Below are 16,329 nucleotides of genomic sequence, written 5' to 3'. Positions count from 1 at the left end.
TGTTTGATTAAATTTTGGTGTTGTTACAATGTTTAAATCATGGCCAGGGATGAACTCTTGATACAGATGGTATAATACATGGGGCTTCCCCAACGTGTCCATTTACTCGTCCAAAAGACCGACGGTCCAGTGCACAATTCTGTCAACGCCTTGGCCATTGATAGCGCTCACCGGGATGGCAGTGCAGTCCTTGGTCCAAGCATTCTCAACGCCGCTAGGATGCGGCTTGTCGCCCTTGGTGATGCCGTCGAGATACTCCTTGAGCTCTCTGAAGTTAGCCTGGGTTTCTGGTAGATCTGCCTTGGTTGCCACAACGAACCACGGCTTTCCAGCAATCTGAAGAGCAGGGGTCATCGTAGAGTCAGGTAGCCCAGTCTCATACTCAGGGGACAGATTCATGGGACCGTCCATGTCTGATTCAAGGTCCCAGTCAACGCGTGAGTCGATCTCGCGGTCTGCCTCCTCTTCATCGCGCATCTGCGCATACAAGCCGACCTCACGCCATAGCGCATCCAGAGCCTTAACAGCATTGCCCGCTGCAAGGTCAATGACGAACGCAAGGACGCCAGCACGCTCAACGTGGCGCAAGAAAGCGATTCCGAGGCCGCGGTCCAGATGGGCACCCTCAATCAAACCCGGGATGTCAGCGATGGTGAAACGAGTGCGAGGCTCAGTTTCGACCTCCTCGGGTAGTCCCATCTGGGCGGGATAACGGCGATAACTCTTGATAGTAGGCCGGCCGGAATACTTGTCAAGAACAACAGTTCCAATATTGGGCTGCAGAGTCGTAAAAGCCCAGTTACCAACACGAGTACGGCTGTTGGTAATGGCACGAAGGAGGGTGCTCTTCCCAGCGTTGGGGAGACCCACCAGTCCGACGTCAGCAAGGAGCTTGAGCTCAAGCTCAATCTTCATGCTAATGGCATCTTCTCCCTTAGTCGCAAACATTGGGCGGGGATGCGCTCGCGATGTGAAGTGAGGGTTCCCCAAGCCACCGATACCGCCGGTTGCGAGGAGGATGGGCTTGGGCGTCGGACGAGACAGGTCGAGATGGATCTTGGACGGAGGCTGCTTATAGAGGCGATGGCGCTTCGGAAGTCGAGGGAAGACGGTTTGCTTGACATCCGTCTTGGACAGACCAGGGTATAGCAACCACTTGCGACGCTCAGGGTTCTGGTCTTCCTCCTCATCCTCCTCAACCTCATTCTCCTCCTCTTCATATACTTCCTCGTCTTCCTCTTCCCTCTTCTGCCTTTCCATAGCAGCCAATCGCTCTTCCCTTTTGCGCTGCTTTTCCTGGACACGCCACAGCCGCATATCCATCTCCTCCTCAGCGACGGGATCCTCACGTTCCAGCTCGCGCACAATCGTTCCCACAGGCACCGTTATGATGACATCGTCTCCCCGAGTACCGCTCTTTGCACTTCCTTGGCCATGCTTCCCCCGACCCGCACGGATAAAGCGCTTACGCGCAAGCTTGTGTAGCGAGGTCTCGCCATGGGCGGCTTGGATGTAGACATTGCCTCCATGACCACCGTCGCCGCCATTGGGAGGGCCCTCGGCGAGATATGCCTCACGCAAGAAGGAGATGCAACCGTTTCCACCTCGGCCAGCATATAGGCTTAGCTGGGCTTTATCGGAGAAGCTTGGGGCGGCATAGTCGTCGGGAGCTGGGTTGAGCCGTGTCTCTGGGAGGTCGTTGACAGTCGAGTTGTAGCGTCGCCGTAGAGCTGTTACACTTGCAAAAGCGTGCCTTGTCGCAAACAGCGACGGGTAGAGAAAGGAGAGGAAAGGTGCCGACGCAGTCGGACAGCGCGGAGCCATGGCTGACAATTGAGCGACAGGCTCGTGCTTGAATCAAGCAACGATTTGATGTTGAAGCTCATTGACGCCAAAGCTTGGCCAAAATTTCTCCGATAAGAGCGGGGCCTGGGCGGGCAGGTGCGTTCACGGGAGAGCCCTCCATAGATCTACACCATGACGGATATCTCACGGATATCTCAGCCTAGGAAAGTCTAATCGTTAAGAAGGGGAGGACTAAGTTGAATCCTGTCTTCGAGTCGTTCTATTTGTAGAAGACTGCCCTGCTCTATTCCTTGTCGTCCAATCTTCATCGCTATGTTACCGCGCTTCCCCGCCGTGGTCAGGAATACGTCCCAAAGGGGAAAGAGGACTTTAGTGAATGTAGGCAACCGCGCATGCCTCCAGGCACTGTATGCCTCAGGTTACTATCTAGGACTCTCTCGTGAAACTACTAAGGCAGTCAGGATCGTTCATCTTAAAGCCACGGATCTCTTCCTCTTCTTCTTCCGTCCGTCTTCGCCGGAAGCGAAAGACGATAGCCGATACCGGGTTTCGACCGTCTTCGCTCATCTGACACAATCAACGTCCCATTGCCACTAGTCGATGCATTGTCCTCACGGACCTTGTACCCAAGAAGTAGCTGTACGATTTGCCGAGCGCTTTGGCCGGTTCTGAACGCACAAGCCAGGCTGTACAACCACGCAAATGTCAGTATCTTGTTGATGGGATTCTGTCTTTCATCTAATATTGGAAACTAACAGTGAATGCTGATAGCTCGCGAATCAGCGACCCTTCTCGATGACTTGCCAATCAATGGACTCTCCAACGTCCCCTGGCCGTTCGTCTCGCCTCGCCCCGTCGGGATCCTGCAGCCAGACCGTAATGGCCCATAGTTGGCGCCGATTGCCATTCGGCCAGCAAGTGGACTGAGACCGACCGACCAGCCCCCGATAGTGATATGGAGCAGCAAGCGGCTGCTGACGCCAAAATGCGGTGAATCGGTGTTGCAGCGGACGGCAGCGCCAACGAAACCAAACGAGACTCTTGTGCTCTCCCTCACATCTGTGGACTGAGCCCTCTGTTCCCTCTCTGCCGCCGGTTTGCCTCTTCGCTGGGGCTCCTTGCTGCTGACCTCGATCTCTATTCGTCCAGTTTCGGCAAACGGTGCCCTGGCTCACCACCTCCAGCCCAACCGACTCCTCATTTGTCAAGCCCGACCATCTCCCGCCTTCTTTTAAGTTCGTCGGTTGGTTCAGCTCTGAGACTCGCTTCTCTACATGAAGCCCAGCCCAGCAGCCCTCCATCTCTCGGACTCGGTCAACTTCGTCCCAGTTCCTCACGTCCACTTTCCACTCGCGCTCGACCTCCACCCCCTCCCAGAGTGGTACTGCTGCTGCTGCTGCTGCTGCTGCTGCTGCTCATCAACACCACCCTTCCCGGCAGAGACACCTGAGAGCCGCAGCATCGCCCAACGACGGTTCGCCGCCATCGACCCCTCCCTTGTACCAGCTCGAGGTCATTGGGTCAGCCTGCATACGCTCCGTGGTCCCGCATTCGAGCCACGACTGTAGACGTGGTCCGGCCGTCCTCATTCGATCTCTCCACATAGCTTCCTTCGCTTCCCCACGCGACTTCTTCCATCTCGCTCTTCAGTTTCTCCCTCCCCTTCCAGCTCGAGCCCCGAGAGCTGCTGGTGCTTGCCTTGCAGGATACATACTGGCTCCAGCGAAACAGCTGCTCTCTTCCCCCGTCTGCTGGTGTTGAACGGGCATACCAGACCATTTTCACGCCTGGTCTCGTTATCTCCTTACCGCCACGCCCGACAGACTCTAACACGGACGGCTCGTGCCTTTAAGCTACTGGTAGGTCAGTTTTTGACTCTTCTCTCCTCTGCAATTACACTTCCTGGCCCCCATCCCCGGCCTACGTCGTGCAATCTCGTCATCACTGGCCCTCTCTCCTACATCACGCCTCATGAAATACGCCTGCGGGGCTGGAGGGGGATCTCAAACCTACCTTCACGTCGATGTCATGAGTTGACCGCCCCGTTGCACACGACCCTACCCATCTACCTACCTACCTACTTTCCCCGACTCGACTCGACTCTCTCCGGCTTCGTCGCCGCCGATTTGTCTGCCGCCTCCGCTAAGATGTATACCAGAAATTATCCGTTTGGCAAGCCCACCACGTACAGGATGGACCCCGATTGCGCGATATGCCACGCTCCGGCGTCAATGGCATGCGATTGCGAGGCCAAGGGACTTGACGTCGCCGTCAAGCAGGCCGAAGACCGCATGATGCGGTCGATATACACAGAGATACGGTTTGCAAGCCCGACTGATTATCAATCCCGACGTCGAATCAATCCTAACTCTACCTCTTGACAGATCTTGGGTCCGAGGACACGCACAGGACTACATCCTCGAGTACTTCCGCCTCCTCACCGATCAACGTAAGACGGCACACTCTGCCCACTTGGACCGTATCACCGCCCACGCATATCACTATTACCACGCACCACCTCACCCGACGCAGATTGCTGAAGCTCAGGCTTCCCTCAAGCGCGGCATTGATGAAGATTGGCAAGCGAGCGTACAGCGATACCCCGAAGTTCTTGAGTATTTCTTTGGCCTCGTTGAATTGACCCTGCCGGCGGAGGATGAGCCCGCGGTCAAGGATCCGCCCCTAGGTTCACTGTCAAACTTCCGCAAAGTAAACCGTCGAAGCGGAAGCGGCGGCGCCGGCGGTGGTGGTCCAGGAGGCGGTGGTTCTGCAGCCGTTGCACCCGTCGGATACCGCGACCCGGCCGCACTTCACTCTCAAACACCTCCTCCTCCCATGCCCCGACTCGATCGCCGCACTCCAGGCCCCCGAGACAGGCGACCTGCTGGCTTCGGGCCTCCTCCACCACCGCCTGCAGCGTCTTACTATCCCAGCTACTGAAAGCGGCCACGACCGACGGACATTGCCAAAGCCATCCATACACAAGACAGCTGCTGCAAGGCATGCATACAATGCAGCCAAATCATATCATTACGACTACTACGAACATCACGACCATTGCATAATTGGGGCGTGGAGTATTACCGACATAACAGACCAAAGTGGCATCATCATCGAGGATTCTCAAAGTTTGGGCCAAAGTTTCCACCTGTGTTGGACTAGAAGCCTCCCCGGTCTGGCAGTATTTTCATTTGGAGTATTTGGTTGGGGTTTACCAAAGTTGGGCATATTTGTATTTGAAGTCAAGCAAAATACCACGCCGCAGAAGGCAATATTTCACTCAACCACGAGCACCCCCCAACCCATCATGGATGGTCACAGACAGACCCAATGGCCTGCCGAACGAGACAGTTGCCGCACGCACGCAAGCGAGCGAGCGGCCGAGCAAGGCCAGCAGCATTTCTTGGCTGGAGGAGTGGGGGATGGATGATCAAAAGAGGGGCGTCCGAGAGCAGCTGAGGCCATGGCGATAGGCCGAAGACGAGCTGGGGGCTGGCTAGTGTCATGCCCATACCTGCATATTGCTTCAACCTATTATCCGCGGATCTATGTGTCTGCAGTGCCGTGAGACGACGGGGCTTTTGCAAGGTTCGAATGCGGCTGGTGGTCATTGATGCACGCATGCAGGGCAACACCAAAGGAGACGATCAACCAAGCGAGCGCATATGCCCGATGCATGCCAACTCAAGTCTACTCTTTTCGACTCCTCATGACCCTTCATCAGGCTGGCTCTCCCCATTGAGTGGTAAGCGAGCGATTGACTTGGGGGAGGGTCAAGATCGGCAAGATATTCGATAGCCGAACATGAATCACATCACGCAAATATTCAAGCATTCCCAGATTGAACCAACTGTATTTTTTTCTTCATCTCTCGTTCTTCTTTCTTGCGCATCACCTTGGTGAAAAAACAGCGCCTAATTACAAAACAGCACGACAAGCGCTTTTATATTCGACCAGGAGGTTATATAGGGAGGGAGGGAAAAGGGTGGAAGCGGCAAGAGACTCGGCATAATTAACTCAGTGGCCAGATGAGCTTCGAATAACGTTTGAGGGCGCCTCAACATTTGATTCGATATACCGAGGGGTGGCGCGAGGAACGTTCAGAGAGGTGGATGCCGAAAGGACGAAAGACGGGAGTAAGTGGTGAGGATGGTGGTAGGAAGATTTGTGGATGGCCCCAGCATGGTCGGCATGGGAGAATACCGACGAGCGGAATAGAGACTGCGTGGGAGAGGATTACGACTCCTGCTTCTCAGCAATCGAAGTCTCCTTCAGGCCAGAGGTAACCTCCTCGACCTTCTCGCCGTTGGCCTCAGCGGCCTCAAGCTCAGCAATCTCCTTCTTGGCCTTCTCAATGTTCTGCATTCGACATCAGTATACTGGACTCCACATAGCTAACTCGGGGGTAAAATGGAGGATACTTACACGCTTGGTCTGGGCCTCCTGGTCGTTCTTCCAGAAGTCGAGCTTGGCGCGAACCTTCTCAGTAACGCCTGGGATGTCCAGAGCACTCATAGGAGGGTCGATACCCATGGCGGCGCAGTCCTCGACAACGGAGGGAGGGACATTGAAGAACTTGGATGAAGCAGCATGGCCACCCTTCTTACCCTTCTTTCCCTTCTTGACAGCAGAGAAGTACTCCTCCTCGCGGTCCTCCTTGCGGACGAGCTTGGTGCCCTTAAGGCCGGCCTCATCGACGCTTCGCTGAGCCTGAGCTCCGAGACCAGTGTCGGCCATCAGGGGACCCTTCTCAACCTTGTGGTTAGGGTCGAGGAACTGGAGCAGGCTGTTGGCGCGACGAATCTCGTCAAGGTAGGCAGGGTCGCTGGCATCGCCCAGGCGGCGCTCAGCCTCGGCCTTCTTGCGCTCCTGGATGTGACGCTCGTGCTCGGCCCTCTGCTTCTCGCGGTAGCGCTCACGGGCCTCACGCTCGTAGGCCTGGAAAGCCTTCTTCTGGCCGTAGTAGTCGTCCTTGAGCTTGCGGATAGCGGTGTACTTCTCCTGCTGCTCGGCCTGGAGCTTGGTGCGCTCGTCACGGAGGGTCGACAGACCCTTGTAAGCCTCGTCCTGCTCGGCCTTGATGGCATCGAGCTCAGTCTGGATCTTGGTGTACTGCTCCGACATGGCCTTCTGCTCGGGGTCATCCATGCTGTCCTTGATCTCCTTGATCTTGGCGCGCAGGTCGTCAATCTGCTTCTGAGAGTCCTCAAACTGGCCAAAGTTCTTTCGAATCTTTCGGAGGCTGGAGATGTCGGAAAGAGCCTTCTTCTCGTCAACCAGCTTCATGGTACCGGAGTTGACCTGCTTGTCAAGAGTGGCGATCTGGCGGTCGACATCCTCAAGGGACTTGTAGGGAACCTTGGCCTTGGCAGTCTTTTGCTCGGCGATCCTGCTGCGAACCTGCTCATCGAGGCGCTTGATCTGGTCGAGCTTGGTGGTGCGGGCGTTCTTGCCTCCGGCCTGCTTCTGGCGGATCTCGTTGGCCTGGGCAATGAGCTCCTGTCGTCGCTTCTGGGTCGGGCTAGGCTGGTCCTTGTTCTTGTTGGGCATAGCAATTTCGATCTTGGCCTTGACAGCAGCCTATAGAGAGTAGAGTGTCAGTCGGTGTAAACCCCTTGGCCAGCACATGAGCCCACAGGTGTGGAACCTGGGCTGATAGGTATAGCCATTGCTCGAGGAAGGGGGGATTGAAGCCGTACCAGGTGGTCCATGGAAACCTTGTGGTCCTTCTCAGCCTTTGCGAGAGCCTCCTTAAAGGCATTCTCGTCAGGCTTGGTAGGACGAGTATGGGCTTGCTTGTCCGCCGCAGGGGCGGGAGCAGTCGCAGTCTCGGCCATTGCGAAGAAGCGGGTACCGGAGAGGATACGGTGAGGAGGACGGGGAGAAGGTTGAAGCCGGGAGCGAAGCTGCTCGAGATGGCTTTGACTAGCAAGAGTGAAGGTGAGGGCGACGACACGTGTTGTCAGAAGGGAAAGTGTCAAAGTAAGAGAGGAGAGAGATGGCGGGAGGAGGTGGACGAAAAAAAGGATATGCCCCCCCAAAGTAGGTAATTAAGGTACCCAAGTCACCACTTTCTGCTTCTGGACCCGTGTCTGGTTCCAGTTTGACTTGCGATCAATTTTGAGCCCGCCGTTGGGGCTCTGGCCCGTGCGTTCACGGGCTGTTTTTCTCTGTCTCCGGGGGCTGCTCAGGTCCTGCTGGTGGCCTTTTTAGGGGTGTCCCCTCCCCTTGGAGTCGGGTCGTCTCCCCTAGCGTCCACTGGAAGGGAAGCCCCGAGACCACTGAAGGGACTGGACCCGGCCGCTGGACCTGGTCCTCCGGTGCCTGGACGGACCTGGTCGCCGTCCGTCTGGGGCGGGCTGGCACTGGTGGGCAGGGGTCGGGGCTGTTCCTTCCACTTTTGACTCTAGGTTAGACTTGGGCGTCGTGGCTGGTGCATCCACGATCCAACTGTGGCGTATCTGTCAACTCTGTGGCGCAGATCACATGACCCTATCAGACGCTTGGACCCGCTCAAGGACTTTTTGGACTTTTGCGGCGCCGACGCATGCAAGGCTGTGAGCGACCGCAGAAACTTTGACTTTTGAAGCAGAGAGGCCCGCGCGACCGCAAACCAAACAATTACACCCTCGTAATCGATCACAACCTTCGACCTCGAATTGCTATCTTGTTCCGAAACATACCATCATGGATATCGATCACGTGCCTACGGATGCCAGGTCCAAGGAGGTCGTCCGGCTCTGGCGAGCGTGGAGGACCGTCCACGAGATGGTCGCGGATCGAGTATGTCTCTTGCCTTTGATTGAATGACGGCGCAACACCTGTCGCGCGTCTCTTGCTATGCCTTGAAGCCCACGAGACTGACATCAACTCTAAAGGAATACGAGCTCGCCGAGGAGGAAGTCAAGATCTCGCTCGACCGCTTCCGCGACGAGTACTGCAACCCCGACGGCTCCATCAAGTAAGAAAACAAAGACCCCCATTCTCGCGATTGCAAAGACACGCCACACATACACAAGGCAGCACAGCTAACATGCTTCGCAAACATCTAGCCGCGCAAAGCTCCAGTTCTCCGCCCGTCCCAGCGAGTCCATGCTGAGAAAGTTCACCCCCCCAGCCACGGCCGACAAGCCCGACCCAGTCCCGGACTGCGGCCCCATCTGGGTCGAGTTCCTCGCCGACAAGACCTTCGGCGTGAGCCAGATCCGCCAGTTCGCGACGTACGTCATCACCAACCACTACAAGACGGGCATCATGGTCACCCACGTGCCCCTGTCTCCCGCCGCCCGCAAGTCGCTCGCCAGCGTCGAGTCCCTCGCCAAGATCGAGTGCTTCCTCGAGGACGACCTGCTTGTCAACATCACCCATCACGAGCTCGTCCCCAAGCACGTCCTCCTCTCCCGCGACGAGAAGACTGCCCTCCTCAAGCGGTACCGCCTCAAGGAGACCCAGCTGCCCCGTATCCTGCAGCGAGATCCTGTTGCTCGCTACCTGGGTCTCAAGAGAGGACAGGTCGTCAAGATCATTCGTAACAGTGAGACGGCCGGCCGGTATGCCAGTTACCGGCTGTGTGTATAGACGAGGGGCAAGGGAGGCAACGGGGATGTTATGTTTGCGGAGGCGAGAGGTCTGGTTAGATCAAGGAAGGATGGAGGCGTCAATCAACTGTAATTGAGGTTCTAAAAAGCTGGCGTTTCAGGGGTTTTATGTATGTTGCGCGATGCTGTAGCAGAGCCAATGAAGGATTATCATCTACCTTGAGAGCTGCTATGTGCGATTTCAGTGTTCGAGAGCATATCATCTCTAGGTAGCCACAACAGGCAGCCATTATCACGTTAATCACAAAACATCAACACAGGCAATACAATAAATGTGGATAAGACATATGCCATCATATGGATCAATATTATCCTATTTGAATGCTCTTCAGAGCCAATAAACAATGTCCTTAATCCTACCAATTCCATCCAATGTAAACTTGGCTTTCGCCGGGGTATATATAACCAATATCCATCAACCCATTCGTCCATTCATCCAGACCAACCGGATGACCCAAAACCAAAAGAAGCCGACGTGAAAAACGTCGGTCGGAATAATAAACCCTAGGTATCAACCATTTGCGTAGGCGCCCAAAGCCCGCGCCTCTCTCATATGCCTGAGATAAAGAAAAGTCATCATGGCATCCATCTTTGCACATTATTACCCCGTCGTGCCATCCATCCCTTTCCGTGAGGATCCTCCGACACCATGCTATAAACGCCAACCGGTTGCCGCTATATCTACTCCAAGAGCGGACCGGGAAAAAAGAATCGTGGTAAAAACATGTCGCTATCGTCGTAAGGCGTATCGTCGGCCATAGTATAAGTATATCGTAGAGGACAGAAATCCCCGACCTCATCGTTGGTGAAAGTTGGTTCCCTAACTCAGGAGACCTCCTGGATCCCTGAGCTCCGCCTCGGGCTTCCCGTGAGCGTTGTACCGTGTCTCTTGCTGCGACTGGGGTATCGGCTGCAGCTCAGTACCTCCAGACTTGGATTTGGATCGGCCTTGTCTCGTATTAAGAGGGCCAAACATCCCTCCGAGGTCTTGGAGGAGCGCGGTAGAGCCACGGCGGAATCCTCCGGTGCTAGCCGGCAATGATGGCGCAGGAGGAGTGTGCTCTGATGTTGATTCGTCCTTGTTGGAAGAATCGCGGCTGTCATGACGGAAGCTTCCGCTACCTTCTCTGGGAGTGTCTAGTAGCCCACCAACATCAAAGAATGACACTCTTCTCGGTGTAATACCGGAATCACTCCTTGCCTGGGCGAGAGCGAGAGCATCGTGCGGCAGCAAAGAGTCGTCACTTCGCTCTGCATTGCTGCGCTGCCGCTGCGGGAATTGCCAACGTTCAAGATCTTGGTCGAGTTTCCGAGCGATGGGAGCGGGAGTGTATTGGAAGATGCCGCTGTCGCTGTTGTTGTCTGGCTGATCGCGAAGCTCGGGGTCAACGGTCATGCCAACATCTCGGACCAGGTCCTCGTCACTTCCCCAATGACGGTGCAGAGTTGGGCGCCTGGGATGGAGCGAGGGATCCAGAGATTCGGCCACGGAGGTTCGTCGGAACTTTTGCTTCTTCAGGCCTCGGTCCCGCATGAAGGAACCCAGAACTAGTGAGTTAGCCGCGGCCGTAGCAAACAGGAGCTCCACTGAGGCGAGAAGTGATCGGTACTGCTGGCGGCCATCTTCTTTGATAATGTGTGGTACTCGGTAAAGAGTAACGCCCACAACCGACAAGCTGAGAGAGAAAAGTAGCACAAGCTGGAACTTTCTCTTGAGCGTCATTGCGCTCGTCACAATGATCGGGATGGGGAAAATGACGAGCAGCAGATCCGTCAAAACGTTGCAGACAGCCATGGTAATAAGCTGCACATAACCCTGGCGACATTGGCCACCGGGGTCGGGCAACACCTGCCAGTAAGCGCGGAAAGGGCGGCATTCGATGAGATCGCTAATGACGACTGCGATAAAGGTAACTGCGAGGATAATTCGGATGGCGTATAGAGAAGTTTGCCATGCTCGTTCCCACGTGGCACGGGTTAATCGGTGGAGAAACTCGAGAATGGCCGTCTTGAGCACCCAGAGACTATTCAAGGAGAGTCAGCATCTAAAACTCGACGTTGGCGCACGGTTGGACGTGGCGGGATGTGGGCAAGGCAAGGGGATGAGAAAAGGGCGCGCCACATACGTTGCGGCGTAGAAAACCCGGCTGGCCAACACGAGGCCGCTTGCGATGGATTTTTGACGTATTTGCTCATCTGTGAGATGGACGCCGTCGAATTGAGCATTGTTCGTTCCGTATATGAGGATATAGTGGACGCATGCCATGCGAGCATACAATGGGATCAGGGCTAATGCTGCGACACGGTCTTCGGTAAAGAGTCGTTCGGTTCGGATGAAGCGGCCAGCAAGTCGCAACAGGATAATGAGGGTGCAAAACGAGGTTGCCCACCAGCAGACAAGCAATGTCGGCTTGTCGTACTTGAATTCGCGGAGGGATGGAGGATCCGAGTAGAGCGTCATGGCTACGTCGGCGGTCCGCGCTCGTCGTCCTCCGCAGAGGGCTCGACGAGCGAGGTGAACGAAACGGCTTCGGGCTTATAACTCGATCAGAGGTTGCGGATGGGCCGACGCAGGAGGCCGAGGATGCGGTACTGTTGGGCCGGCAGTTGGATCTGATACGCCTCGAGGATTCAGCTCGACATGAGGCGGCCGGCGATGGCACTTGAGCGGTGGTAGTAACGGCACAAGCGATGGATGCATGAAAATAGAGGCCTTCGGTGCGAGATCAAGAGCATCGATAGATCGGTGCACGGACAATGGGGGTTAGGACAGGACTGCCGTCAAGGTCGAGGTCAAAGACTGGGTAGCGAGAGTCGTTGAGGACGCATTCGCAAAGATGGTCGATCCGGGATGGCCAACTTGATTCTGCGAGTGGCAAGGGGCCAAGGTGATGGTTCGCGCTGGTCAATCGTCTCGCAGTCGGTCAAGGAGTGAGGCAGAAGGCTGTGGACAAGGCTCAAGAGGATGTCAAAAGAAGGATGAATGTAGGAGAGAGTTGGGAGGGTGAGATAAGAGATGAGTGGGAGTGTCCAAGAGTGGATGCGGACAAGGTGCGGCTGGTCCCCAAGATATTGCGGAGGCGAAGAGTGTGGGCGAATCGACTCGACCCGGTTGTCTATCCGGAGGGCACAGTAGCGTCGACGGTCGAGTCCTCGAGTTGCACACAGACGACAACGCCCGTCACCCAAGGCCCGGAGCCCCGTCCGTCATCTGTGGCCCTTGTGCTGTGGGCTCTGGAGAGGGTGTCTTGGGCGTTGGCCACCACCCACTGACTGGGCTTGTGGGGAGGGCCAAGGATGGGGAGTGAGAGGCCAGGGCATCCAAGAGCAACCCATCCATTGCCTCTGCTCCGTGCTCCACCAGGGCTAGACCAACGAGTCCTGACGAAGATGTTGTTGGCTTAGCGCGCTTGGGGTCTTGGGGTCGCGGGACTCGCACGACCTGGGGGGCACGCTACTTTGGTGATTCGGCGGCTCACTCAGCCATGAGGCGTTGCGTTGACACGACCGTCGACGGTGAGCAGCAGGCAAAGAGCGAACAAAAGCCACCTTTGATGCGAGGATCGGATCAGGAGACGTCCCAAGACACGACATCCGCGTCTAGACATTGACCATCTGCACATCCCTAGCATAGCCTGCCTAGTCAGGAAAAAGATAAGCTCGGTGACCCGGAACTCTAAAGAACCTTCAAAGATAGCTAGGCTCGCTCTTCACACCGACATGTGTCTGATGTGAACAACACTGGCGGCTGTTGGAGCCGTGCGGTCCTAGGACACAGTACAGCAATGCATAGACACTTGCAAGAGAATCATAACAGCCACTCCAGCCCTCCAGCTTCAGCCGATCAAGTTGGCGAAAACCTCGGGCAGGGGCCGGGGGCCTGTCAACGAGGGGGCAGGCGAAGCGACGTGGGCGTTCTGGCTATGGTCTTGGACTACCGTAGCGCCATTTACTTGAAGAAACCGTTGCGTTGAAGAGATCTCGGCGCCATGTCGATCACATTCCGCGCGTCAAAGTGTGTCTCTGCGCCAAGTGAGACTGGCACCCAAGTTGTTGTGGAATCAACAGAGTGCCGACAGCACGGTTTGACTGACGCCGAGAGCCCACCTCCAGGACAGCTCGTGGCCCCCATCTTTTCAGGGTTTCCCTCTGCTGCTTCAAATTTGAACGGGGATTACTGATTGCAGCTCTGGGCGCAGGCGACAGGGCGGGTCAGGCTTGGTGAGGGTCCGGGGTACCTGGAACTGGTCATGCAGATACCTGACGCTGTTCGCAGAGGAGAGGGAAACTGGTGATTTGCCACTCAACCCTCTTGTACCAGGCAATGTACCGATAGTTGCCCCGTTGTGGCTGCCTCTCGGTGGGCGGTGCGGTTCCGTAGCCGACCCCCGGATGCCGAGAGATAGTCATGACCGGGGCCTGAGTTTTCAATCGCCGGGGATTGGCCGACTCGAGATCCGTCACTGAGGCCTTTTGCTTGGGCTGGACCAGGATGGCTGAGATGCTGCACCGATAACTGAGGGAATCTTGTGAGGCTTCTTCACCTGTCAAGGCGGAAGTGGCCGATGGGTGTTGGAGCCGGAAAATTGATTACCATGTTTGGTGTTCCGAGAGACCCTGCCGCGGTGAACTTCGAGGTTTCGCTGTCACCCATTCGGTTCGAGCATCAGATGAGCTTTTTCTTTTTGAGTTTTTGTTCGCGGAGCCTCGGAAAGGCTGGGCTATCGCGTGTCATGTTACCAGCTGTCAGACACAGTTTCTATCTCTTCTGTTACTTGTCAGCCGTCGTTGGACATCGATGTCTTTCATCATGGTTCACAGCTTGAAACTTGTCCTAGCCTTCCACACAGGCGACGGTGGGGGAAATGCCCGTTTGCTGGTTCGATGGCTTGGATGGCTGGAACAAAGACTCTGCCAAAAACCAAGCGTCCAATGCGAGGCGGGCATTCCCCCCAGGTCCAAACGTGCAGCAGGGATCCCTTCAACAGGGCCCATTACATCACGCGACAATGTCGTACTGCCCGCCGCTGAATGTGAGCCAAGCAGGCAGCCCAGTTTCTTTTCCCTGGTTAACGTCGTACCTTGATCCTTTGGGATTCATCCAAGTTGCCCTGAGCAAGCCCGGCCCCTTGATTGAGCAACTCGTCTCGGCTGTCATATCCCAGAAGTGCTTTCAAGCCGTACCGCGTATGCTCCCGAGTGGCTGCTCCAGACGTCACCCGCCCCCCCGTCCAACCGTTCTGCTGGGACTGATCTGCTGGGTGCGAGCATGCTCAATCGGCAACGGGTGGGAGCTTAAAGAGGATGTTGTTTGGAGGGAGAATGATTGATTGTGCAAGTTGGGACAGACCACTCATGGCAAATTGAGTTCTCCTTGAAACGGGCAGGTCCTCTCGTTGCTCCTTCCATCACCAATATCGAAACTTGGTACCTGAGATTTTAGGAAACACACCCTCCAGAAGCAGAAGTAGCAGCAGCATCAACGCCTCATCCCACAACGGCCCCTTCACACGACATGTCGAAAAACGATCCTGACGAGGGTCTTGGATTCTTACGTATCACCACTTAATCATAGCTTCCCGCCCGAATGGGTTTTCGCCCCTCTCTTATCTGCGCCCATCTCCACACCTCACGATGCGCGCATCTGTCCTATCTCTTGGGTGGATTCCCTGGGCTGCACCTGATGGCGATTCACCTGCGGCCTGTCTGTGCCTGGACTGCGCTTGTGCCTCTGTCTCCATCGTTCCCGTCGACTGGCGCCCGCAGCGCCGAGAGCTATTACCGTTTGATCAAGAAGCCAAGCACATGCGATGCCGCTCCCAACAATGATCCCAGGTGTGGTTTTGGTCTGATATCAAGTCAGGGGGTCATATCAGACCTGCCACAGCTCCAATCTCTACCCGTGCCAAGCCCTTCAGCTACTGGCCGAGAAGCCGTGCTCGTGTGCTGGCCTTGTCAATCGACAAAGTTCAGGCTTTCCAGCGCTCCGTACGCGATACACAGGTGATGCCCTCAGCCCTGGAAGTTACCCTCCAAACGAATTCGAGGGGATCGCTGCGCGGCCCGATTCCGTTCACAGCACGCACCCAGTTTGCGCTCAGGCTCAGACTCTCCGTTCCATGTTCGCTAGGCCTTTGCACCATACACCTGGGACTGCGACGCAGGGTATCTTTGTGACACGTATCACCGGCTCGTTCACGTATTCATTCTGCCTCGTCTCGTCGTGCCGCCTCCCCAAACCCCAGCCGAGGCAGAGGAGGGGCATGCGCGTACTCGTGATGCTCATGTCCCGTCCCGTCTCATCCCATCAGCCACATGTCCTTGCTACCTTCGGCGCGTCTACGGTCCCCAAAGGAGCAAGGCACATGGCTAGCGAATTCCACCTTGTCTGCTCCCTGTTGCACAATCCTCTTCGGAGTATTGTGCCCTGGTCTGCCACGCCTCTGCATGGTGGTCTACGATGCCGGCATTTCGACCATGTCAGTTGGTGACCGCCCTCTGGTCAAGGCTCGAATTCAAGGCTCGTTGCCATTTTGCTACTCTCACAGGCATTCATTCATTGGCCAGCGGACGCGAGGTGGGGAGCACTGTCGACCCCTTAACTCTGAATATTATTGAAGGCTGGATGGAGGTTTCGCCATCATGATAGGCCTGGCGACTGGGTTACCATCCTATCCACTAGCTCGACGATATTCAGCATCTGGAAGCTTTCTAGACCAGCGCCATCTCAGCCTCCGGGGGCTTTTACCCTGCTTTGGCTTCTCAGCTCAGCCGAGCGATCCGTAGTAGATAAACAGTTCCTTTCGCATTACCTCGCCATCTCGCCTGGCGCATGTCACCGTCCCCCACGACATGATTCATGCCTTTGCCTAGCTTGGCAGCTGGGCTTCTACAAACTTTCCCTCCCCGCGTCCTCTTTGATCAT

At 55.9% G+C, this 16,329-nt stretch overlaps 5 protein-coding genes across 5 annotated transcripts; 2 read left to right on the top strand and 3 right to left on the bottom strand.

Annotated features, from left to right (window-relative positions):
• Positions 1–102: 102 nt before the first annotated feature.
• On the bottom strand, positions 103–1,824 carry MRS44_006365 (uncharacterized protein; the record flags this gene model as incomplete). Its single annotated transcript, XM_046267967.2, has 1 exon — positions 103–1,824. The coding sequence occupies one exon, from the start codon at positions 1,822–1,824 to the stop codon at positions 103–105; it is 1,722 nt and encodes a 573-aa protein (XP_046140044.2).
• Positions 1,825–2,601: 777 nt separating this feature from the next.
• MRS44_006364 (uncharacterized protein) lies at positions 2,602–4,746 on the top strand (the record flags this gene model as incomplete). Its single annotated transcript, XM_065621737.1, has 5 exons — positions 2,602–2,641; positions 2,814–3,041; positions 3,092–3,326; positions 3,512–4,126; positions 4,191–4,746. The coding sequence occupies 5 exons, from the start codon at positions 2,602–2,604 to the stop codon at positions 4,744–4,746; spliced, it is 1,674 nt and encodes a 557-aa protein (XP_065477809.1).
• A 1,296-nt stretch (positions 4,747–6,042) lies between these two features.
• MRS44_006363 (uncharacterized protein) lies at positions 6,043–7,643 on the bottom strand (the record flags this gene model as incomplete). Its single annotated transcript, XM_046281882.2, has 3 exons — positions 6,043–6,165; positions 6,232–7,386; positions 7,506–7,643. The coding sequence occupies 3 exons, from the start codon at positions 7,641–7,643 to the stop codon at positions 6,043–6,045; spliced, it is 1,416 nt and encodes a 471-aa protein (XP_046140046.1).
• Positions 7,644–8,493: 850 nt separating this feature from the next.
• Positions 8,494–9,384, top strand: MRS44_006362 (uncharacterized protein; the record flags this gene model as incomplete). Its single annotated transcript, XM_065621736.1, has 3 exons — positions 8,494–8,589; positions 8,658–8,767; positions 8,859–9,384. The coding sequence occupies 3 exons, from the start codon at positions 8,494–8,496 to the stop codon at positions 9,382–9,384; spliced, it is 732 nt and encodes a 243-aa protein (XP_065477808.1).
• Positions 9,385–10,224: 840 nt separating this feature from the next.
• Positions 10,225–11,865, bottom strand: MRS44_006361 (uncharacterized protein; the record flags this gene model as incomplete). Its single annotated transcript, XM_046267997.2, has 2 exons — positions 10,225–11,428; positions 11,531–11,865. The coding sequence occupies 2 exons, from the start codon at positions 11,863–11,865 to the stop codon at positions 10,225–10,227; spliced, it is 1,539 nt and encodes a 512-aa protein (XP_046140048.2).
• Between the last annotated feature and the right edge of the window lie 4,464 nt (positions 11,866–16,329).

This window comes from Fusarium solani, assembly GCF_023522795.1.
Source record: "Fusarium solani strain SB1 chromosome Unknown bctg00000003_1, whole genome shotgun sequence".
NCBI lineage: Eukaryota > Fungi > Ascomycota > Sordariomycetes > Hypocreales > Nectriaceae > Fusarium > Fusarium solani.
The sequence above is the reverse complement of the archived record's forward strand: the minus strand, read 5'-3'. Positions and strand labels throughout refer to the sequence as shown.